The sequence below is a fragment of the Chlorocebus sabaeus genome, chromosome 19, assembly GCF_047675955.1.
Source record: "Chlorocebus sabaeus isolate Y175 chromosome 19, mChlSab1.0.hap1, whole genome shotgun sequence".
NCBI classification, from domain to species: domain Eukaryota; kingdom Metazoa; phylum Chordata; class Mammalia; order Primates; family Cercopithecidae; genus Chlorocebus; species Chlorocebus sabaeus.
In genome coordinates this window covers 29,645,478-29,669,335 of record NC_132922.1, presented here as the reverse complement: position 1 = coordinate 29,669,335, position 23,858 = coordinate 29,645,478, and the positions used below count along the sequence as shown (strand labels likewise).

Below are 23,858 nucleotides of genomic sequence, written 5' to 3'. Positions count from 1 at the left end.
ACATAGTGAAAACCTGTCTCTACCAAAAATATAAAAAATTAGCCGAGTGTGGTGGTGCACGCCTGTAATCTCAGCTACTCAGAAGGCTGAGGCAGGAGAACTGCTTGAACCCAGGAGGCAGAGGTTGCAGTGAGCTGAGATCGTGCCGTGGCACTCCAGTCTGGAGGACAGAGCGAAAGACTAAGAGTTGTGCCCACACTCCAGAAGGTCTCATAAGCACTTAGATCAGGAGCAACTGAATCCGTTTAAAGTGTTCTTCTGAACTTATCACAAATCCCAGAAGAATTTTAAAATGTTTTAAGGCAGTGAATGCTGAAATAAGAGAAATGTGAGGCTGTGGAGGTGGTGGGTGTTTATCCAATCAACACCCATAATACTAAAATACATGCATTTTGTTAAATAAATCATGGTATCTTTATACGAAAAAACATCTTTTTTTTTTTTTTTTTTTTGAGACGGAGTCTCGCTGTGTCTCCCAGGCTGGAGTGCAGTGGCGCAATCTCGGCTCACTGCAAGCTCCGCCTCCCGGGTTCACGCCATTCTCCCGCCTCAGCCTCCCGAGTAGCTGGGACTACAGGCGCCCGCCACCACGCCCAGCTAGTTTTTTGTATTTTTAGTAGAGACGGGGTTTCACCATGTTAGCCAGGATAGTCTCGATCTCCTGACCTCGTGATCCACCCGCCTTGGCCTCTCAAAGTGCTGGGATTACAGGCTTGAGCCACCGCGCCCGGCCGAAAAAACATCTTAGAGCTGTTAAAAATCAAGCTGCAAGGCCAGGCGCAGTGGCTCACACCTGTAACCCCAGCACTATGGGAGGCCAAGGTGGGAGAATCATTTGAGACCAGCCTGACCAACATAGCAAAACCCTATCTCTACTGAAAATACACAAAAATTAGCTAGGCATGGTGGCAGGTCCCTGTCATCCCAGCTACTTGGGAGGCTGAGGAAGGAGAATTGCTTGAACCCAGGAGGTGGAGGTTGCAGTGAGCTGAGATTGCGCCACTGCACTCTGGCCTGGGCGACAGAGCAAGATTCCGTCTCAAAAAAACAAAACAAAACAAAAAAACTGGCCAGGCATGGTGGCTCACGCCTGTAATCCCAGCACTTTTGGGAGGCCGAGGAAGGCAGATCCTGAGGTCAAGAGATTGAGACCATCCTGGCACTCCGTCTCTAGTAAAACTACAAAAATTAGCTGGGTGTGGTGGTGCGTGCCTGTAGTTCAAGCCACTCGGGAGGCTGAGGCAGGAGAATTGCTTGAACCCAGGAGGTGGAGGTTACAGTGAGCCGAGATCACACCATATTGTACTCCAGCCTGGCCTGGTGACAGAGCAAGACTCCATCTCAAAAAAGAAAAAAAAAAAAAAAAAGAAAAGAAAAAGAAAAAAGAGAAAAAAAAATAAACTGCAAGGCAGATTAATAGGAAAATGCCTATATTGTGTCAAGAAAATGAAAACTATTTTATTTTAAAAATTTAGATACAGAAATATAAGACTGAGAAGGAAATACTCCAAAATGTTAATAACTGTAACAAGATTATAGAGCTACATCTTTGTAGTATGAAAAAAAAAAACTCTTGTATTTTCTCACAAGTTTTCTTCTCTCTTTTTTTTTTTTGACACAAAACCTTGCTCTGTTGCCCAGGCTGGAGTGCAGTGGTACAATCCTGGCTTATTGCAACCTCCTCCTCCTGGGTTCAAGTGATTCTCCTGCCTCAGCCTCCAGAGTAGCTGGGATTATATGCGCCTGCCTGCCACAACACCCGCCTAATTTTTGTATTTTTAGTAGAGACAGGGTTTTCACCATGTTGGCCAGGCTGGTCTACTCCTGACCTCAGGTGATCCACCCACTTTGACCTCCCAAAGTGCTGGAATTACAAGTGTGAGCCACCACACCTGGCCCCATTTTTTTTTTTTTTTTTTTTTTTGAGACTGTCTCATTCTATTGCCCAGGCTGGTATGCAGTGGCATGATCTTGACTCGCTGCAACCTCTGCCTCCTAGGTTCAAGTGATTCTTATACTTCAGCCTCCAGAGTGGCTGGGATTACAAACACGCACTATCATGTCCAGCTATTTTTGTATTTTTAGTAGAGAAGGGGTTTCCCCATGTTGGCCAGGCTGGTCTCGAACTCCTGACCTCAAGTCATCCGCCTGCCTCGACCTCCCAAAGTGTTGGGATTACAGGCGTGAGCCATCGTGTCCAGTTCCCATTTTAATTTTTAACCATACTCCAGAAAGCTATTTAAGTAAAATATGAGTTTAAATAGCTTAAATAGTCTAGATCAAAGAACCCCATACACACTCAGTGACAATGATATTATTTATTAGAGAAAGAGTTTTGCCTGTCACCCAAGCTGGAGTGCAGTGGTGTGATCACAGCTCAATGAAACCTCGATCTCCTGGGCTCAAGCAATCTTTCCACCTCAGCCTTCTGAACAGCTGGGACTACAGGTGTGAGCCACTGTGCCTGGCCACGTTTTGATTTTTAAATGCCCGTGAACTAATGCAATGTTACAGAACTAAGCTGATGATGATACCAGTTGTCAGTCAGTGAATGCCTAGATTCTCACGTCTCACCCATGTAATCCTCACACGAGGCCTTTAGGAGGAGGAAGCACAGACCCCAAACTCTGCACTAAGCTTTGGCCATCCAAAAGCGGACAAGGACTCAAGTCCAGAATAAATAGCTCAACCCGAAGGAGGACTATGCATCTAGGATCACAGTAGGTGTCCTACATGCATCATCCACCATCCCAGCCGGCTGATTTGGACTCAGAAGCTTGGGAAATCTCCAGCCCACTAAGCTTAGAAGAACCCCAAACTTGTATTCCCACCTATTCTGTGTTACTGGCTACGTTGTAGGTATTTCACAAGCTGCCTCATTTGTTGCTGGAGGTAGGGAGATGGATGTGGAAGGGAAAGCTGATTCTTTCAAAAACAGGAGGGTAAAGACTATTCTCTGTGCATGTGAGCCTCAACTAGAACGATCCAAAATTTTGGTTCATACTGCATTTTTCTTTGTTATCCTCCAGAGATTAAAGTTAAAACTGAACCCCAGAGGAACCAGAGAGCCAAGGCACAAGGACTGTCTTGGGGAGAACATGACATGCAGCTTCTTCTACTCGAATGCCCCGCCTGCTCTGAAGAGCTGCCACATCCACTCTGGCCTCATCACTTCTTACAACAGACTCTCATGTCCTTGTCTCTAGGGAATAGCACACCCGACATGGAGTCGCCAAGCCACAGTGGAAACTGTCCAGGTTGACTTCCCTCCCTATTCTGTGTGCTGTCCCTGTCAGCAGGCTGACCACCTCCTCTCCACTCTGGCCATCCTCAGGGCCAGCACATCACTTCAGGTGTCTCTTCCTATCAAACCATGACAATGGCCTCCAGTCTCAGACCTCTGTCCTCTCTGTGCTCCACACTGGTGCAGCTGTCCCCTTTATACATGTATTTTCCCCACCCCTACCTGTTGCAGGTAGCCTGGAGAAGTCTGCTGAGATAGAGAGTTATGCGGGGAGGAGGTTTCAAGCTATGCCCCACAGCACTCGTCCTCAAGGCAAAGGTGGGCTTGTTGGAAGAACCAGGTATGGCACCAGGTACATCTCAGGAAAATCTAAGCAAGATATGGTTGGTCCACTGCTGGCTGATCTATGTCCCTGAAGCAGCAGCCAGGAACATGAGCTCTTACCTCGTCACTCGGGTCGTAATACTGCTCCAGATATGGGTGGGCCAGAGCCTGTTCTACTTCAATCCTCTTGTGAGGGTTGAATGTCAACATTTTGTCCAGTAAGTCCAGAGCTGTAAAGAGAAAGGTTTTGCAGTAGTGAGAGCAGGAGTAGTAGTCACGCAAATACTTCAATTTCCTGTTTAAGTAAACTCACCCACAAAACAACTAACCTAAGCATGACTACGGAGACAGCAGCCAGCACAAAAGATGCTGACTGTATCTCCAAGCCTCCTGAGACTGTGAACGTAGGGGCTGACCACCTGACAATCGCAGACCTCATCACTCGGGAAGGAGCAGGGATCAGGATTCGAACCCAGGTCTGCCTACAAAACCTGGACTTTTCCTAAGATAGGACTCTGTGCTGCAGGTATCAAAGGCAAAGGTTTTATGTATGTACTTTTCTCAGATCAACTTGGAAGTCATTTTTGTCCTGGTCTATTTGTCTCCTGACACACAGAACAGGTCTCCAAGGTCACAGAAGAAAACACTCTTCTTCCAGGATCTGGTTGAGAGACGTGTGTGACCAAAGGCCTCCCAGCCAACTCTGCAGCTGAGTCTTTCTGCAAGGCCCAACGCCTTAAGTCCTCTTTTGCCCTGGCCAATAGTCAATAGCTGAGCAGTTCTTTTACCGCTAGGGTGCAGCAGCAGGAACAAATGTGGATCAACTGCACTGTGATGGAGGGGGCGCTGACAAGCAGCTCACCCTGATGGCCCCCATGGCTGGCCCCCAGTCACCACCTCAGCCAAAAGACGGCTGGAGGGTCTGGCTAACAGTGGCTGGGACAAGGGTTAAGAGAAATGTGAGGAAATACTGTGTTTAGTAGCAGGAGTAGGTGTATTGAGAAACAATACATGCTAAAGAACATTATTGTTCTTGTAAAAAGGTAGTAAAGGGGCTCCTTTTAAAAATATTTCATGTATCCTTTTATTTAGTGATGCTCAGACTACTGGTTTCAATTTAAGTAGCAGGTCTTTTCTTCAAATTAAACCCTAAGAGGAGCCTCAAGATATGGCAGAGGTAAAAAAGAAGATACTCTGTCTTCCCTTAGGTCCTAGTTCACAGCCCGAGGCACCCCAAAAAATCCAAGCCTCCAAGGAACAAGTCTGAAAAACTAGCCAATCAATAAAACCCACAAATTTTTAGACAATGTAGTGACACTAAAACAAGACAAAAACTGGCCAGGTGTGGTGGCTCACGCCTGTAATCCCAGCACTTTGGGAGGCTGAGGTGGGCGAAGTCAGGAGTTGAAGACCAGCCTGGCCAATACAGTGAAACTTGTCTCTACTTAAAAAAAAGAAAAAATACAAAAATTAGCTGGGCGTGGCAGCACATGCCTGTAGTCCCAGCTACTCAGGAGGCTGAGGCGGAAGAATTGCTTAAACCTGGGAGGCAGAGGTTGCAGTGAGCTGAGACCGTGCCACTGCACTCCAGCCTGGGTGACAGACTGAGACTCCGTCTCAAAAACCAAACCAAACCAAACCAAACCAAAACAAAACAAAAACACTGGCACTACTTAATGAAGTCTCTTTTCTGACAATTTCTTTTTTTTTTTTTTTTTTGAGACGGAGTCTCCTTCTGTCGCCCAGACTGGAGTGCAGCGGTGCGATCTTGGCTTACTGCAAGCTCTGCCTCCCGGGTTCACACCATTCTCCTGCCTCAGCCTCCTGAGTGGCTGGGACTACAGGCGTCCGCCACCACGCCTGGCTAATTTTTTGTATTTTTAGTAAAGGCGGGGTTTCACCGTGTTAGCCAGGATGGTCTCAATCTCCTGACCTCGTGATCTGCCCGCCTTGGCCTCCCGAAGTGCTGGGATTACAGGCGTGAGCCACCGCGCCCAGCTGGCAATGATCATTTCTTATTAGGTTATTTGTAGGCGGCAAGGTCAACTTCATCCATCTGCAAATTAGCACATACTATTAAGTCCTCAAAGTAGAATGATAAAATATCATTTATTTCTTCTTAAAACATTTTAAAATTTAATTGTATGTCCCTTCTCACCATTCCTAGAATGATGAACAATCACATAAAATTTGGTACAATACTCACGATCAGTTTAAGGAAATCACTTCTAGCTCACTATTTTCAAGTAAGTTAGTTTTCACCGTTTACTCACTAAGAAAATGTTGCCTAACCCTTAAGAACAGTCAGTAGACCTTCCAAAGGGATTGCTTGGGTGCTGGGTGGAGGTGGGAGACATCTTGCCATCTGAGGTCATTGAAGGGCTGTGGGTGTGTATCTGTGCTCAGCACCAGCCCCCAATTTTGACTTCCCTTGTTGCAACCCCTGACCTTAAGACAACAGGAGATGATAAACATGGCAAACCACATGCTGGACATAATGAGAAATTCTGCATAGAATACATTTACAAGTTATATATGTTTCTATCTATAATCTTTTCAATACATACAAGTGCACTTTAGAAAATTATGGAATAATGATATTTTGTTTTATAGCCTAGAGAACTTTTCAGAGTAGAGAATCTAGACAGGTTTTGCCGTGACTGAAGCAGCATCTGCGCAGTAGAAGAGGTGGTTATGCCTGCAGCTGGGACCCTGGGTCTGTGGGCACACAAACTGGCTAGGTTTAGGAAGTGGCCCTCTCAAGGGTCAGAATAAAGAAGCATGATGATCAAGAACCCAGGCATCTCTGGCTCAAATCCTACTTCCAACGAACACTTGTAGATATGTGTACAAGACACACAACCCTTGCCGAATCTTAAGATTCCTGTGGTCTATAATATAGGTAATAACTCCCACTTTGCTTCCTGCTCCCAACCAGCCCTCCCCACATAGAACTCACAGACATTTTCTCAAGGACTTTCTTGAAACTAGATTAAGTCATTTGGCTTTTCACCCAGTTAGATACTGTCTGTGCTAGGAAAAGTCCAGGAGGCCTAGACCACAATGAGATTCTAACAGCACTACTTCTAAATCACTGGGGGCAGGAGGGTCCTACCCAAACTTGTTAGTGTTAAGCAGAGAGGCACTCCAAGCCAACTGGATGTTTTGCAGCTTAAGCATTTCTGAAACAGATCCATTAGTTCCTTCAAGTTAAATAAATTCTAGGCCCTTAAACCTCCAGGCATAAATTTCGAAGGAAGACAGCTTTATTAAAAAAGATTTGCTACTTGAAAAATAGCTAGATCTCCAGCCTTCTTTTACTGCAAGTGCTATTTCTACATTATTCATAGCTACAGAAGGAGAAAAGGAGAGAAATGGGAAGCAGCTGGCAGGTGCGGATCCCACAGTCAAGAGTGTCCGGACTCCCTCCTCCCACGCCACATGGGCATCCACTGGTAACACTCAGAGGGTGTGAATCATGGTTGCCTGTGTAGATGCTTACTTGGATACAGGTTTTATTTCTCCTAAGAGACTGGAAGTCCCTTTGAGGCTAGTATTACACCTGACCACAAATCCTGACTTTCCCAGTGCCTTCCAGAATGCCACATCTTCTCTTTCTGTGTTTTTTGAAACAGAGTTTGGATTTTGTTCTACGGCCCAGACTGGAGTGCAGTGGCATGATCATAGCTTACTGCAGCCTTGAACTTCTGGGTTCAAGCAATCCTCCTGCCTCAGCCTCTCGAGTAGCTGGTAATACAGGCACATGTTACCACACCCAGCTAATTTTTTTAAATTAATTTTTTTGTAGAGATGGGGTGTCACTATGTTGCCCAGGCTGGTCTGGAACTCCTGGGCTCAAGCGATCCTTCTGCCTCAGCCTCCCAAAGTGCTGAGATTACAGACGTGAGCCACTGTGCCTGGTCCTTCCCTCTTTTTTTTCTTTTTTGAAACGGAGTCTTGCTCTGTTGCCCAACCTCCACCTCCTGGGTTCAAGCGATTCTCCTGCCTCAGCCTCCTGAGTAGCTGGGATTACAGGCGCCTACCACCATGCCAGGCTAATTTTTTGTATTTTTAAGTAGAGACGGGGTTTCACCATGTTGGCCAGGGTGGTCTCGAACTCCTGACCTTGTGATTCACCCACCTTGGCCTCCCAAAGTGCTGGGATTACAAGTGTGAGCCACCGCGCCTGGCCAGCCTGGCCCTTCTCGTTAACTTCAACTAGTATATAACAACCTGACCCCAACTCTTTCTTCTAATCCATCATCCTTTTTTCCTTCTTGCCCTGTCCTGGACCTGGGGAAAGCCAGTCGACTGGCTCTCCACAGTGCCTCTTCGTGTCCATCTTGACTGCCTCGTGAAACTCTGAGCCTGAATCAATGCTGCAACCTGTCATTTCCATCCTCAACTCATGTTTCTGTGCAGGGCCAGAGAAAAGACTGAACTGTGCAAAGTGTGCCAGTGCGACAGTGCTTCTCAAACTTTCTGATCTCACAAACTCTTCATACTCATAAAAACTACTGAGGGTTGATTTAAAAAGCAGTTAATTCCGCTCATAGCTCAAATAGTTACATAAGTGCTTCTCCCTGAGAAAACCACCGCATTCAGTATGCAGCAAAAATGCTGTATATGTGTTTGTCACACAGACATTGTGAAGACATGTATTAAGGATGGATTTAATATGGTGAGTACTTTTCACTGGCACTGGTTTGAGCTGGTTTGAGCTGTGGCAGTGCAGAGCTCAGTAACCTCTCTAGTTCCACCGCCTTGACCTGGCTGTGGTGCTGCGGGCTCTGCTCACCACTGCTCCTGTGCCACAAGTGCTGATGGCAACATAGAGAGCAGTGTGAGTAACTCCTTAAGAGGATTATTAAAACAACTTTAACCTCATGGATACCCTGAAAGGATCCTGGGGATCTCAACACTATCAGTAACTACTGTGCTACAAAAAATCAAGATTTTCAGTTTCCTCAAGGCCCTCAACAGCTTCTGGAAAGCCTTGGTCAGCCCCCTCCTCTACTCTCAGATTTCACCCAACTTGCATGGCTTGAATCATGACCTTCTTGCTAGCTGACCCTCATTACTCTCAGCACATTTTCTTGAGGATGCTATAGAGAAAACTGAGGTGCCCAAGAGTGATCTTCCCAGAATTCCCTCCTAGCCAGATCCACATATATCCTTACTGACACTGCCAAGAAAGATATCCTCTCTCTACTCAAAGTCAATTCTCCCTAACTTGTGGCCTGGTCCACAACCCCTTCCCCTCATGTGGACCAGTCGTTTCTGTCTCCACTTTCCATTTCAAACTTCCCACTTCCACTCACTGTTTCAACTCCTCTTGTGTGGTCACCAACAAGCCCCTCACTGGAAAATCAACCCACATTTTCCAATCTGTATCTTGCTAGACCTCTCTGCTGCATGGACACTGTTGTGCATGCCTACTTTCTCAAAATGCCATCTTCTGCTTCTGTGATATCACATGGCACTAGTTTCTTTTCTTTGTCCCTATTCCATCACCGGCTGAAGGTTTGTGTTCTTCAACTTCTCACAATCTCACATTTTTTTTTTTTTTTTGAGACAGGGTCTCGCTTTGTTGCACAGGATGGAATCCAGTGGTGCGATCTTGGATCACTGCAACCTCTGCCTCCTGGGTTCAAGCGATCCTCCTACTTCAGCCTCCTGAGTAGCTGGGATTACAGGTGTGTGTCACCACCTCAGGCTTACTTTTGTATTTTTGGCAGAGACGGGGTTTCGCCATGATGCTCAGGCTGGTGTTGAACTCCTGGGCTCAAGTGATCCACCCACCTTGGCCTCCCATAGTGCTGGGATTACAGACATGAGCCACCGCACTTGACCACAATCGCATTCTACTATCTTTTCAACCCCTTGCATGATTTGAAAGACCACAGGTTAAATACCTCCCAAAGCTATCTTGAGTTGAGGGTGACCAGGCTGTAGATTAATAAATCCAACTCTGTGTAGGTAATAAAATAATATATAGCCTATGATTCAATTTATAATCAATGTATGCATCTACATGGGTAATAACAAAGTCTGCAAGCTTTCCAAACATTAGGTTATCTGAGAAATGGAGACAGACTTCTTACAGAAATTGCATTTTTTAATTAAAAAAAAAAGTGGGGGCCAGAAGCGGTGGCTCACGCATGTAATCCTAGCAGTTTGGGAGGCTGAGGCGGGCAGATCACCAGGTCAGGAAATCGAGACCATTCTGGCTAACACAGTGAAACCCCATCTCTACTAAAAGATACAAGAAATTAGCCGGGCATAGTGGTGGGCGCCTGTAGTCCCAGCTACTCCAGAGGCTGAGGCAGGAGAATGGCATGAACCTGGGGGGCAGGGCTTGCAGTGAGCCAAGATGTCGCCACTGCACTCCAGCCTGGGCAACAGAGCGAGACTCCGTCTCAAAAAAAAAAAAAAAAAAAAAAAAAAAGGTAGGTCTGGGTGTGGTAGTGGTGGGAGGATCCCGTGAGCCCAGGAGTTCAAGACAGGACTGGGAAACACAGTGAGATCCCATCTCTACAAAATTTCTTTTTTAAAATTAGCCAGGCATGGTGCTTGCCCGACCCCAGGAGTTCAAGGCCGCAGTGAGCTGTGATTGTGCCACTGCACTCCAGCCTTCCAGCCTGGGCAACAGATGGAGATCCTGTCTCTTCAGGAAAAAACAAAAAAGAGGATGAGGGGAGAAAATAGAATTCCTTATCTTCCTTCACTCTTGGGTTCACCTGCTGGTTGTGCCCACCAGTATCCATCCACTGGCTCTCTATAATCCATCCAACTGTGTTTGCCATAGGGGAGCGCTCAGGCTTGCCCACGCTTCTGGGCTGTGCTGTGGGAATGGTGACACTGACTAGGCCACATTCACCTGAGTCCCCTTGGCCACAGTGACAGATCAGGGATAGGCATGGCATCCAAGCTGAGCACAAAGAGGTGATGAGAGTCAGCCCAAGTCTTGGCTGCAACGATCAGGTCAAGTCTCTTATTGCCACCATGAGAAGAGAGGCTGACCTACAGACAGTCCAGAGCAAGGCAAAGCTGGATGATAAAGAAGTCCAGATGCTAGACACAGTGTCTGTGCCCATCAATCCACATGCAACTTAACTTTTCAGTTATCAGAGCCAATAAAACCCTTTCTCAGGCCAGTAAGTTCTTGTTATGTGGAACTGTGGAACTGAAAAGAAAGACCTCAGACAGCTGACACACCAAACCTGGTCTTCTGGTCTGTGTGAATGACTCACCCACATTCCCTTGGTCCCCAAGCACCATCATTCAATGGTAACCACTGCTTATCTTTTCACATATGTTGTTGAATTCTTTTCTGTGCATTTTCTTTTAGAAGGTTGAAATCACAATATGTATGACAAATGCTGTTTTATTTTCCCTTAGTAAATACTGGTCATTAGTATTTTCTCCCACTATGAAAACTCTGTAAAAAAAATCACTTTCAGCGGCGTTAAAATATTCCTTTAAGTAGATGTCTCATAATTTACTCAGCCATTTGATTAACATTTGGCACTTACGTTGTTTCTAATGCTTTACAGGTGCCTTAAATTAAACATAGACTAAACCAAATTCTCAACTGCTGTCACCCAAACTGCTCCTCCTATAGTTTTCCTCAGATCTGTATTTCCTTGTAGACTGTGTGTTCTTGTCCTTTGCTTATTTATTTATACACTGTGGTCTTAGATTTGTCTTTGCTCTTTAGATACTAATAATACTAATAATGAATTTAAAGTTAATAATAATTCCTTAACTCTTTTAATTATCCTATGAGGTGGGAACTACAAATTGTCTCAATTTTGGGTTGAGGAAATCATGAAACAGAGCTTAAATAACTTGTCCAAAGTCAAAAATCCAAGTAGCAGAACCCTAGTGTGAACTCAGGAGGCTGATTCCAGAGCACTGGGTATCACCACTGCATTTTGCTGCCTTCTACAGAAGAGTTAGGAGAAGATCAAGTGTTACTCAATTTAGAACATTTTAGACCTACTGTCCACACCTAATCTAATTTTATTTAGCTTTTAAACTTTTATATGTCTCTCTTTCCTCGATGTTTGTTTTAAAACATAGGAAGTCGGTCAGGCGCGGTGGGTTACGCCTGTAATCCCAGCACTTTGGGAGGCCGAGGCGGATGGGTCACGAGGTCAGGAGATCGAGACCATCCTGGCTAACACGGTGAAACCCCGTCTCTACTAAAAATACAAGAAATTAGTTGGGTGTGGTGGCGGGCGCCTGTAGTCCCAGCTACTCGGGAGGTTGAGGCAGGAGAATGGCATGAACCTGGGAGGCAGAGCTTGCAGTGAGCAAAGATGACGCCACTGCACTCCAGCCTGGGCGACAACGAGACTCCGTCTCAAAAAAAAAACAAAAAAACAAAAAAAAAACCCACAAAAAGATAGGAAGTCTTTCTCCATGCAGAGATCAGAAAAATACTGTATACTCTAAATATTGTTAGTTTTTCATGATACAATTTTTAAGTATCAATTATTTTAGAATTCATTTTGATGTATAATGATTTAAATTGATTTTCCTCCAAATAGCTATTCAACTAGCCCAGTACCATCTGCTGAATAATAATTTCTTCCCTCTCACTGAAGTCATTTGAGAGAATCGTAAGCTAAGACTCCTTTACAGAAAAATCTACAATACTGCTGGTTTAAGGGATACAGCGATCAAAAATTTCCAACAAACATGAAAAAATTTCAATCTCACTCTTAATTACAGAAAAACAAATTAAATACCACTCCCCCATTTACTTGGTAGACCTAAAAGTTCAATACCCACAACTGCTGGAACAAAAGACATGTGACAGAATCGCCAGACTGTCCTCTACAGAGACTCAACCAATTTACACTCCACCAGTTCTCTCTGAAAACGCCCTTTCCCCACAGCCTTGACCACACAGTAGGGTATCAAACTTTGATGTTCGCTTCTGTGATGAGGACGGCGTTAAAAAAGAAAAAAAAAAAAAAAGCAATTCCTGACTTTTTGACTTTTCAATGTTTATATCTTGCATAATGAGTAAAAATGAGTACCTTTTATACATTTAAGAGCTGTTTCAACTTCCTTTTCGGTAAACTCTCACTACCTGAACTTAAAAATTCTAGCTTGTAAGTTTTTAAATCTCTTGAGTTCCCTGAGGTCTTCCATTATTTCTTGACAAACTTAGACTATCAGTTCTGTAAGAAAGCTCTCTCTCTCTCTCTTTTTTTAATGAGTCCTCAGACCTCCCATCTCCAAACACGTTCTTAATCCCACTTATTGCTGGTACTATGTATGTCCAGGGCCTTAGAAGCCTTGATGGAACAGAACAGATACTCAAATTTATTCACTGAACGAATGAATTTATGTGTGTTTTCTTAAAAATATAAAAACAACTGGCCAGGTGTGGTGGCTCACGCCTGTAATCCCAGCACTTTGGGAGGCCAAGGCGGGTGGATCACGAGGTCAGGGGATCAAGACGATCCTGGCCAACATGGCCAACATCCTGGCTAAAAATACAAAAAATTTGCCAGGTATGGCAGTGTGTGCCTGTAGTCCCAGCTACTAGGGAGGCTGAGGCAGGAGAACTGCTTGAACCTGGGAAGCGGAGGTTGCAGTGAGCCGAGATCGCACCATTGCACTCCAGCCTGTGTGACAGAGTAAGACCCCGTCTCGAGATTAAATAAACACATACATACGTACATAAAAAGCAAAAATTAGCCAGGTGTGGTGATATGTGCCTATAATCCCAGCTATTCAGGAGGCTGGGGTGGAAGAATCGCTTGAACCTGGGAGGCAGAGGTTGCAGTGAGCTGAGACTATGCCACTGCACTCCAGCCTGGGAGACAGAGTAAGACTCTATCAAAAAAAAAAATTAGCCAGGCACGGCGGCACGTACTTGTGGTCCCAGCTACTCAAGAGGCTGAGACACAGGACTGCTTGAGCCCAGGAGGTGGAGGTTGCAGTGAGTTGAGACTGTGCAACTGCACTCCAGTTTGAGTGGCAGAGTGAGATCTTGTCTCAAAACAACAACAACAAAAAAGCATGGTAGAACTGTTGAAGTGTTGTTCTGAGATTTGGTCCCAAGAGACCTTGCAGCATAGGCTCTTGCTCTTTTGGAATATTTATGCCATCATGAGAAGCCACTGAGTCTAGTCTACTTTAGGATAAAGAGGCAACTGCAGGAAGGACCAACTGTAAGACATTAAACCACTACAACTGAGGGATGGTGGAGGGAGCCAGCAGATGATAGTAGTGCATGGCTGAGCCCAGGCGGGCTCAGCAGAACTACTCAGCTGCACCAGCCCAATGGACTCATGAACAAATGCATGGCTCTTGTTTCAAGCCTGAGTTTTGGAGTGGTTTTTTAATGCAGCAATAGGTAACTGATATAAACTTTAATGTCCAATGTGAGTATGGCTGAAGGACACTTACAGGTCATCCCTACAAGGGAACATTAGGTAGTCACTCTTTAACAACTAGAGGCCGGGCACGGTGGCTCACACCTGTAATTCCAGCATTTTGGGAGGCCAAAGCAGGTGGATCAACTGAGGTCAGGAGTTTGTGACCAGCCTGACCAACATGATGAAACCAGTCTCTACTAAAAATTAAAAAAAAATTAGGCCGGGTACAGTGGCTCACACCTGTAATCCCAGCACTCTGAGAGGCCGAGGCAGATGGATCACGAGGTCAGGAGATCCAGACCATCCTGGCTAACAAGGTGAAACCCCACCTCTACTAAAAATACAAAAAATTAGCCGGGCGTAGTGGCAGGTGCCTGTAGTCCCAGCTACTCGGGAGGCTGAGACAGGAGAATGGCGTCAACCCAGGAGGCGGAGCTTGCAGTGAGCCAAGATCTCACCACTGCACTCCAGCCTGGGCAACAGAGCGAGACTCCATCTCAAAATAAAAATAAAAATCAAATAAATAAATAAATAAATAAAAATTAGTTGGGCGTGGTGGCAAGTGCCTGTAATTCCAGCTACGCAGGAGGCTAAGGCAGGAGAAATAGCTTGAACCTGGGAGGTGGAGGTTGCAGTAAGGCAAGATCGCACCTCTTGCACTCCAGCCTGGGCAACAGAGCGAGATATGGAAAGATGTTAGACCTACAAATGCCAGTGGTATGAACATCCACACAATCCTGTGATGCAGGTACTATCAATAATCATATAAAAAAGAAAACCGGCTGGGTGTGATGGCGCATGTCTGTAATATCAGCACTTTGGGAGGCCGAGGCAGGAGGACTGCTTGAGCCTAGTAGTTCAAGACCAGCCTGGGCACCATAGTGAGAACCCATCTCTACAAAAAATACAAAAATTAGCCAGATGTGGTGGTGCATGCCTATAGTCTCAGATACTTAGGAGGCTGAAGTGGGAGGACTGCTTGAGCCCGGGAGTTTGAGGTTGCAGTGAGCTATGATCATGCCTCTGCACTCCAGCCTGGGTGACAGAGCAGGACTCCATCTCAAAACCAAACCAAACAAAAACACAATCCACCACTCCCCCTAAAAAAGAAACAAAAGAAAACTGAGGCTCAGAAAGGTTAAGGAGTTTGTCTAATAGTCACACAGCCAGTAAGAGGCTGGGTTGTGGACTGTACCCAGGAGGTCAGGCTACAAAACCTGTACTCCTAACACCTGATGCTATACTGCTCCCTGTAGCACCACCAATTCCCATTTCTCCACTTTCTTTATTTTATTTAGAGCTTTGCACTACTTCTTCATTATATTCACCCAATACCAGCACTGCAAATTTAATTTCCTGGATTTTAGTGGTGTCAATTATCTGCATGAATGAATCTCAAACTTCATAATCTTAACCTAAAAAAAATGGCCAGGAGTGGTGGCTCACGCCTGTAATCCCAAAACTTTTTTTTTTTTTTTTTGAGACGGAGTCTTGCTCTGTTGCCCAGGCTGGAGTGCAGTGGCATGATCTTGGCTCACTGCAAGCTCCGCCTCCTGGGTTCATGCCATTCTCCTGCCTCAGCCCACTGCAAGCTCCGCCTCCTGGGTTCATGCCATTCTCCTGCCTCAGTCTCCCGAGTAGCTGGGACTACAGGTGCCCGCCAGCTAACTTTTTTGTATTTTAGTAGAGACGGGGCTTCACCGTGGTCTCGATCTCCTGACCTTATGATCTGCCCAATGTGGCCTCCCAAAGTGTTGGGATGACAGGTGTAATCCACCGTGCCCAGGCTGTAATCCCAACACTTTGGGAGGCCAAGGAGGGTAGATTGCTTGAGCCCAGGAATTCAAGACCAGTCTGGCAACGTGGGGCAATGCTGTCTCTATGAAAAATACAAAAAATTAGCTGGGCGTGGTGACATGCGCTTGTGGTCCCAGCTACTCAGGAGGCTGAGGTGGGCAGATCACGCAAGCCCAGGGGGGTCGAGGCTGAAGTGAGCTGTGATCACGCCATTGTACTCCAGCCTGGGCAACACAGTAAGATCCCATCTCAAAAGAAAAAAAGTGAGGCCAGGTGAGGTGGCTCACGCCTGTTAACCCCAGCACTTTGGAAGGCCGAGGTGGCGGATCACCTGACGTCAGGAGATTGAGACCAGCCTGGCCAATGTGACGAAACCCCGTATCTACTAAAAATACAAAAAATTAGCTGGGCATGGTGGCGTGCGCCCATAATCCCAGCTACTCAGGAGGTTGAGGCAGGAGAATCGCTTGAACCTGGGAGGTGGAGGTTGCAGTGAGACAAGATCACACCATTGCACTCCAGCCTGGGCAACAAGAGTGAAATTCTGTCTCAAAAAAAATTAAAAATAATAATAATAAAATGAAATAAAAAACAAAATGCAGGCTGGGTAGGAGCTGTGGCTCACGCCTGTAATCCCAGCACTTAGAGCGGCTGAGGCAGGTGGATCACCTGAGATCAGGAGTTTGAGACCAGCCTGACCAACATGCTAAAACCCCATCTCTATTAAAAATACAAAATTAGCTGGTGCATGCCTGTAATCCCAGCTACTTGGGAGGCTAAGGCAGGGGAATCACATGAACTCGGGAGGCAGAGGTTGCAGTGAGCCAAGATCACGCCATTGCACTCCAGCCCGCTGGGCAACAGGAGCGAAACTTGAAAGAAAGAAAGGAAGAAAGAAAGGAGGGGAGGGGAGGGGAGAAAAAAGAAAATGAAAATAAGCGGCCGGGCACGGTGGCTCAGGCTGAGGCAGGTGGATCATGAGGTCAGGAGTTCAAGACCAGCCTGGCCAAGATGGTGAAACCCCATCTAGACTAAAAATACAAAAATTAGCCAGGCACGGTGGCAGGCACCTGTAATCCCAGCTACTTGGGAGGCTGAGGCAAAGAACTGCTTGAACCCGGGAGGCAGAGGTTGCAATGAGCCGAGATCATGCCACTGAACTCTAGCCTGGGCGACAGAGTGAGACTCTGTCTCAGAAAAAAAAGAAAAAAAGAAAATGAAAACAAGCATAAAAAAAGAATCAGAAATAGTTTGATGCAAATCATGATTAACTACAGACAAGAGTAAGGAAACAAACAGGAGAGGAACATCTGGGAGTAGTCCTTTTTTTTGTTTTTTAAGAGAGAGAAGAGTCTCTCCGTCAGCATGGCGTGCAATGATGCAATCACAGCTAACAGCAGCTTTGACCTCCTTGGGCTTATGCAATCCTCCCTCCTCAGTTCCCCAGGTAGTTCAGACTACAGGTAGGTACTACTACACTTGGCTGAATTTTGAGTGTTTAATTTTGTAGAGATGGGGTCTTACTATGTTGTCCAAGCAGGTCTCAAATTCCTGGCCTCAAGCGATCCTCCTGCGTTGACCTCCCAATGGGCTAGGATCACAGGCATGAGCCACCATACCAGGCCTAATGATGCATCTCTGTTGCTTATGCATCTCTTTAAAAAAGCGACTCAGGAAATAACATTTAGTAACATTTAGGTAACATGCTTAGGAGGTATAATATACAAGCCAATCTAATCAGTAACATGTATTATGCATGTGACATTCTAGCTAAAAATATCCTACCATCAAAATACATTACAGGCCGGGTGTGGCTGCTCACGCCTGTAATCCTAACATTTTAGAAGCCCAGGGTGAGCAGAGAGCTTGAGCTCAAGACTTTGGGACCAGACTGGGCAACACGGTGAAACCCTGTCTCTATAAAGAATACAAAAATTAGATAGGCATGGTGGCGGAGTTAGTTCCAGCTACTCAGTTGTAGTCCCAGCTACGCAGGTGGCTGAGGTGGGAGGATGGCTTGAGCCTGGGAGGTGGAGGTTGCAGTGAGCCGAGATTGTGCCATTGCACTCCAGCCTGGGTGATATAGCCAGATCTGTCTCCAAAAAAAAAAAAAAAAAAAAAAAAAAACAAAAACCCCAAAACCAAAATACATTATATAATTACAACCACACAGATAGAAGCTTGCACACATTAGTGCAAAAAAACCAAAAGGTTACTGTGGGATCCTGGTGATCAGGATCATACTCCCTTACCATTCCTCCTATACTTCTTAACTGTCTACAATGATGAAATTCCTCTACCTTTATATGAAAGATTAAAAGAAAGTTTCTCCCATTTTCAAAAGAAATTCAGTTCTAAACAACCAAGTATTTCTCAACCTTCACTCAGGTCAATACATAAAACCAATTCAACATTTAAGTAGACAGTTGTTAAATCTACATATACACATATATTCATATGCATGTACAGATAAACACATATAGATAAAACAGGAAGTTAGAAATAGCTAAATTTCTAACAGAAGACGGGATAAAAATACTATAAAATCATTAACGATAAGCTAGATCTATGCACTGATGTGAAAAGATGTTCAAGACATAATTCTATTAACAATGACATTTAGGGAATAATTATAAAAGAATTTTACCTTCTTAAATATTTCTATAATTTCTGAATTTTTAAAAAAGTTAACCCTTATAATATTTTTAAAAAATTAATTATAGAGAAAATACGCACACGTATGCAGATAAAGATATGGAAGGACAAGCACCCTATTCAGATTCCCTCCTCCACTTTTAAGGAATCCTGTTTTTATAAATGGGCCCACCTAGATAATCCACCTACCTAGAGAGACAATCCAGGAAAAATCTTCCTATCTTTTTTTTTTTTTTTTGAGACAGAGTCTGGCTCTGTAGCCCAGGCTGGAGTGCAGTGGTGAGATCTCGGCCCACTGCAAGCTCCCCCTCCTGGATTCATGCCATTTTCCTGCCTCAGCCTCCCAGGTAGCTGGGATTACAGGTGCCTGCCACCACGCCCAGCTAATTTTTTGTATTTTTTTTTTTTTTTAGTAGAGATGGGATTTCACCATATTAGCCAGGATGGTCTCCATCTCCTGACCTTGTGATCCACTCACCTCAGCCTCCCAAAGTGCTGGGATTACAGGTGTGAGCCACCGTGCCTGGCAACCTTCCTATCTTAAAAGTCAGCTGATGGGCCTACTCTGGGCATACCACACTGCTCATGGATTAGCCCTGCTCTGTAAGGAGCAGTTGGGGGAAAAAAAAAAAAAAAAAAAAGGTCAGCTGATAAACAATCTGGATTGCATCGGCAACCATAACTCCTGTTTGCCAGGGAACCTAACACAGTTATAGGCTCTAGAAATTAGAATATAGCCATGGGGGTGGATGGGGGGGTCATTATTCTGCCTATCATGGTTTCATAATAGCATGATGTTTTAAAAACTAGCTGCCTAATATATTTAACAGGTACATGTTAAATGGGAATAAAGGATAATACAATTATTAAACGAAGATGACCTAAAAAAAAAAAAAAGGGTAAAAATCAAATGTATCACTTTTTTCTTTTATGGGTACTCTAAAAAATCTTTGCCTAACATAAGGTCATGAAGATTCTCTCCTGTTTTCTTCTTGAAGGTTAATAACTTTAGGCCTTATATTTAGGTTTATGTTCCATTTTGAGTTTTGTAAATTTTGCATATGGGTGTCTAATTGTTCCAGCACCATTTGTTGAAGAGACTGACACAAGCAATGACGTGGATTTTTATAAATCTCAAATGCATTATGCTGAATGTGAGAATCTAGACACAAAAAGGCTACATACTCCATGATTCCATTAACATGACATGCCAGAAAAGGCAAAACTATAGGGATAGAAATCAGATCAATGATTGCCAGAAACTGGGTTTGGAGAGGGGTGACCCACTACAAATGGCACAAGGCAACTTTTGGGGATGATGGGAGTATTATTCCACATCTCAATTGCAGTGGTTGTTATACGACAGTTCATGTTTGTTAAAATTCAGAGGCCCACACAACTAAAAAGTGTGAATTTTATTCTGTGTAAATTATTATTCAATAAACCTGATTTTAAAAATTATCAAGTGACAAGATGAAAAAGTGTGATTTGTTTGCAGGGTTCTAGAGTTCCTGAGACCTAAAAACGTGACCTTATTAAGCCAAGCGCTGTGGCTCACGCCTGTAATCCCAGTACTTAGGCCGAGGCAGGCAGATCAAAAGGTCAGGAGTTCGATACCAGCCTGGCCAGCATGGTGAAACCCTATCTCTACTAAAAATACAAAAATGAGCCGGCGTGGTGGTGCGCGCCTGTAGTCCCAGTTACTCGGGAGACTGAGGCAGGAGACTTGCTTGAACCCAGGAGGAGGAGGCTGCAATGAGCTGAGATAGGGGCACTACATTCCAGCCTGGGCGACAGAGTGAGACTCTGTCCCAAACAAAAACAAAACAAAAGAAAGTGACCTTAATGCAAGTTAAAATTAGCAAAGAAACCAAAAGGGGGAGAACTAGACAGTCATTACCAGGCTCCCTTACTGCACTGCCATTGTCTCCAAAAAAAAAAAGGGAAGACAGTAATTCAGAGTGAGCACTAAAGAAAGCATTATCCAATAGCCATAGGCTCACTTTTCAGGCTAGTGACCTAACAATTTTAACAAACACGAAGCTAAGTCTAAGAAAAAACTGATGAACGAAATAACATTTACCTTTGGAGTCAGCATTTGGGAACAGCCTGTTCCATGGCACCTTATTTTTGTGTGGAAGAGAAAGCAAATAGTTCCTAGCTTTTAAATTTATTATACAATTCAGGTCTTCTTGTGATGGGGATCCAAGAATACCTATCAGATAAAAAAATTAGCTGTTAGTTATCAAGACCAAGGCAAATGACTACACATCATCAACTGTGAGTCAGAATGAACCCTGATAATTAACGGTTTATCACCACCCCTAATGCTTACCTTTCTTAAGTTTTTACACAAAAGTTCTTAACATTTTAAATCAGGGAAGGTTAAAAATTCACACCTACCACAGGTTAAAGAGTGTATTAGAACACTTCTTAATTTAATGAAGTGACTTTGATATAAGCTGTAGGCAGGCCAACTTGAGTAAATCTAGCTCCTGAAGGGCTCGGGAACCTTACCCAGAATGTGGTTCAGCTGGTCAAGATAATGCTTCCCTGGAAAGATGGGCCTGTTAGAAAGCATTTCTGCCAGAATGCAGCCTACAGACCAAATATCAATGGACTTGGTGTAGCCCTGCAGGAGAAAGAAAGAAAAGACTGAAAATGGCATCTGGTGTTATAGGACATGAAGAGATCTTCCTGTATGACAGGTGCATTGCTGATGGGACTCTGAACTTCTCCTTTGACTCTAAAATTCGGACATATGAGTAAACAGCATGGAAAAACAAAAAACAATTTGGCTTTCTTTGAGAAGCTGAACAACCAAGATTATGTGATTTTATTTTTCTCTTCATAGTTGATTAACTTGGGCTGGGCACAGTGGCTCATTCCTGTAATCCCAGCACTTTGGGAGGCAGAGGCGGGCAGATCACTTGAGGCCAGGAGTTTGAGCTTTGCCTGGCCAACATGGTGAAACCCGATCTCTACTAAAAATAAAAAAAAATTAGCCGGCCATGGTGGTGGGTGCCTGTTATTCCAGCTATGTGGGAGGCTGAGGCAGGAGAATTGCTTGAACCCAGGAGGCAGAGGTTACAGTGAGCCAAGATCGTACCACTGCACTCCAGCCTGGGTGACAGAGCGAGACTCCATCTCAAAACAACAACAAACCCACAAAGTTGATTAACTTATTAAATTAGAATTTCCAAAGTATACATCAGTCCTTTTTTGAAACAATTTGAGAGACAGATTTAGAATTGTCATAAATTGGAGCTGGAAAAAGAAAAAAGGTCTAAAAATCTTTTCTGGGCTGGGGGGAGAGTGTGCTAGCTCCATCATATTTTACCAATCTCTTCCAAAATATTCTCGGCTGGGCATGGTGGCTCGTGTCCGCAATCCCAGCACTTTGGGAGCCCAAGATGGGTGAATCACCTGACATCAGGAGTTCAAGACCAGCCTAGCCAACATGGTAAAACCCTGTCTCTACTAAAACTACAAAAATTAGCCGGGTGTGCTGGTGGGCACCCATAGTTCCAGCTACTCAGGAGCCTTAGGCAGGAGAATCACTTGAACCTGGGAGGCAGAGGTTGCAGTGAGTTGAGACTGCATCACTGCACTCCAGCCTGGGCAACAGAGGGAGACTCCATCTCCAAAAAAATAATAAAAATAAATAAATAAATAAATAAATAAATAAATAAAAGAATTCTCATCTTCTTTTCCTATTCGCTTTTCAGGAATATATTTTCTTTTAAAGGAATCCTGTTAGAAGTCATGGGAGGATACTTTGGGAAGCTGAGGTGGGAGCACTGCTCGAGCCCAGGAGTTTGAGGCTGCAGTGAGCTATGACTGCAGTTGCACTGTTAAACTCCTAATGGCAGCATGTGAAAGAAAATGCACTTCCTCATGTCCTCAACAACACCGGGTATTATCTAATTATTTTACTATTATTATTATTATTATTATTTTTTTTTTTTTTTTTGCCACACACAGTGGCTCACACCTGCAGTCCCAGTTACTCGGGAGGCTGAGGTGGGAGGATCACTTGAGCTCAGGGATTGGAGGCTGCAGTGTGACTTATGACTGAGCCAATGCATTCCAGCCTGAGTGACACAGTGAGACCCTGTCTCTAAAAATAAAAATAAAAAAAAAATCATGTAAGGATTCTGTCTGAATCATAACAATGGTGCAAAAAAGATGTTTCTCCAAGGAATATAAGCTGACTCTTAAAATTAAGAGATGGTGTCATCACTCTGTCACTCAGGCTGAAGTGCAATGGTGTAATCATGCCTCACTGCAAATTCAACTTCCTTGTCTCAGGTGATCCTCTCACCTCAGCCTCCTGAGTAGCTGGGGCTACAGGCATATACCACCACACCTGGTGAATTTTTAAATTTTTTGTAGAGAAGGACCCCCACTATTTGCCCAGGCTGGTTTCAAACTCCTGGGCTCAAATGATCCTCCTGCCTCAGCCAAAATACCGGGATTATGGCATGAGGCACCATGCCTGGCTCCAGATGAGCCTTCTAATACAATGAAATGAGAAGTAAAACACTGCTTTTCTGATATTCATGTAAAAAATGTATGACACAAAACTGAAGGGCATTCTACAAAATAGCTCATCGGCACTCTTAAAGGAGGCTAAAGAAACACAACAACCTGTCGCTATGAAAAGTACAAATATAAATAAGTAAATTAGCCAGGAGCAGTAGCACGTGCCTGTAGTCTCAGATACTTGGGAGGCTGAGTTGGGAGGATGGCCTTGAGCCCAGGAGGCGGAGTTGCAGTGAGCTGAGACGGTGCCACGGTACCCCAGCCTGGGTGACAGAATGAGAACCTGTTTTGTTTTTTTTTTTGGGAGACGGAGTCTGGCTTTGTCACCCAGGCTGGAGTGCAATGGCGCGATCTCAGCTCATGCAACCTCCGCCTCATGGGTTCAAGCAATTCTCCTGCCTCAGCCTCCTGAGTAGCTGGGATCACAGGCGACTGCCACTATGCCCAGTGAAATTTTTTGCATTTTTAGTAGAGACAGGGTTTTGCCATGTTGGCCAGGCTGATCTCGAACTCCTGACCTCATGTGATTTACCTGCCTCAGCCTCCCAAAGTGCTGGGATTACAGGTGTGAGCCACTATGCCTGGCCTGAGAACCCGGTCTTAAACAAGCAAGCAAACAAACAAAACCCATGACAGTATAACATGTGAGCCTGTGCCCAGGTGGGGGGGTGGTTTGGGTGGGGTATAGTTCAAAGGTTATTGGGATAATATCCAAAATGTGAATATAAACTGTGCGTTAGATATTGAATCAGTATTAAGTTTCCTGATTTTGAAAACTGTACTGTGGTCATGTTAGAGAATACTCTTAAGGCAGGGTTTTTCAACCTCGGTATGACTAACATTTTGGGCTGAGGAAGTTTCTATTGGGAGGGCTGTTCTGCACACTGTAGGAT

The 23,858-nt window shown here is 44.6% G+C and overlaps 1 protein-coding gene across 1 annotated transcript in view; it reads right to left on the bottom strand.

The window, feature by feature from the left end:
• MAPK1 (mitogen-activated protein kinase 1) overlaps positions 1-23,858 on the bottom strand; it is a 106,814-nt gene that overhangs the window by 10,400 nt on the left and 72,556 nt on the right. The window contains exons 5-7 of the mRNA XM_007974911.3: positions 20,938-21,052; positions 20,504-20,635; positions 3,689-3,798 (exon numbers count right to left, since the gene is read on the bottom strand). Of these exons, the coding sequence (XP_007973102.1) occupies positions 3,689-3,798; positions 20,504-20,635; positions 20,938-21,052 (357 nt within the window). The remainder of the gene's footprint in view (positions 1-3,688; positions 3,799-20,503; positions 20,636-20,937; positions 21,053-23,858) is intronic.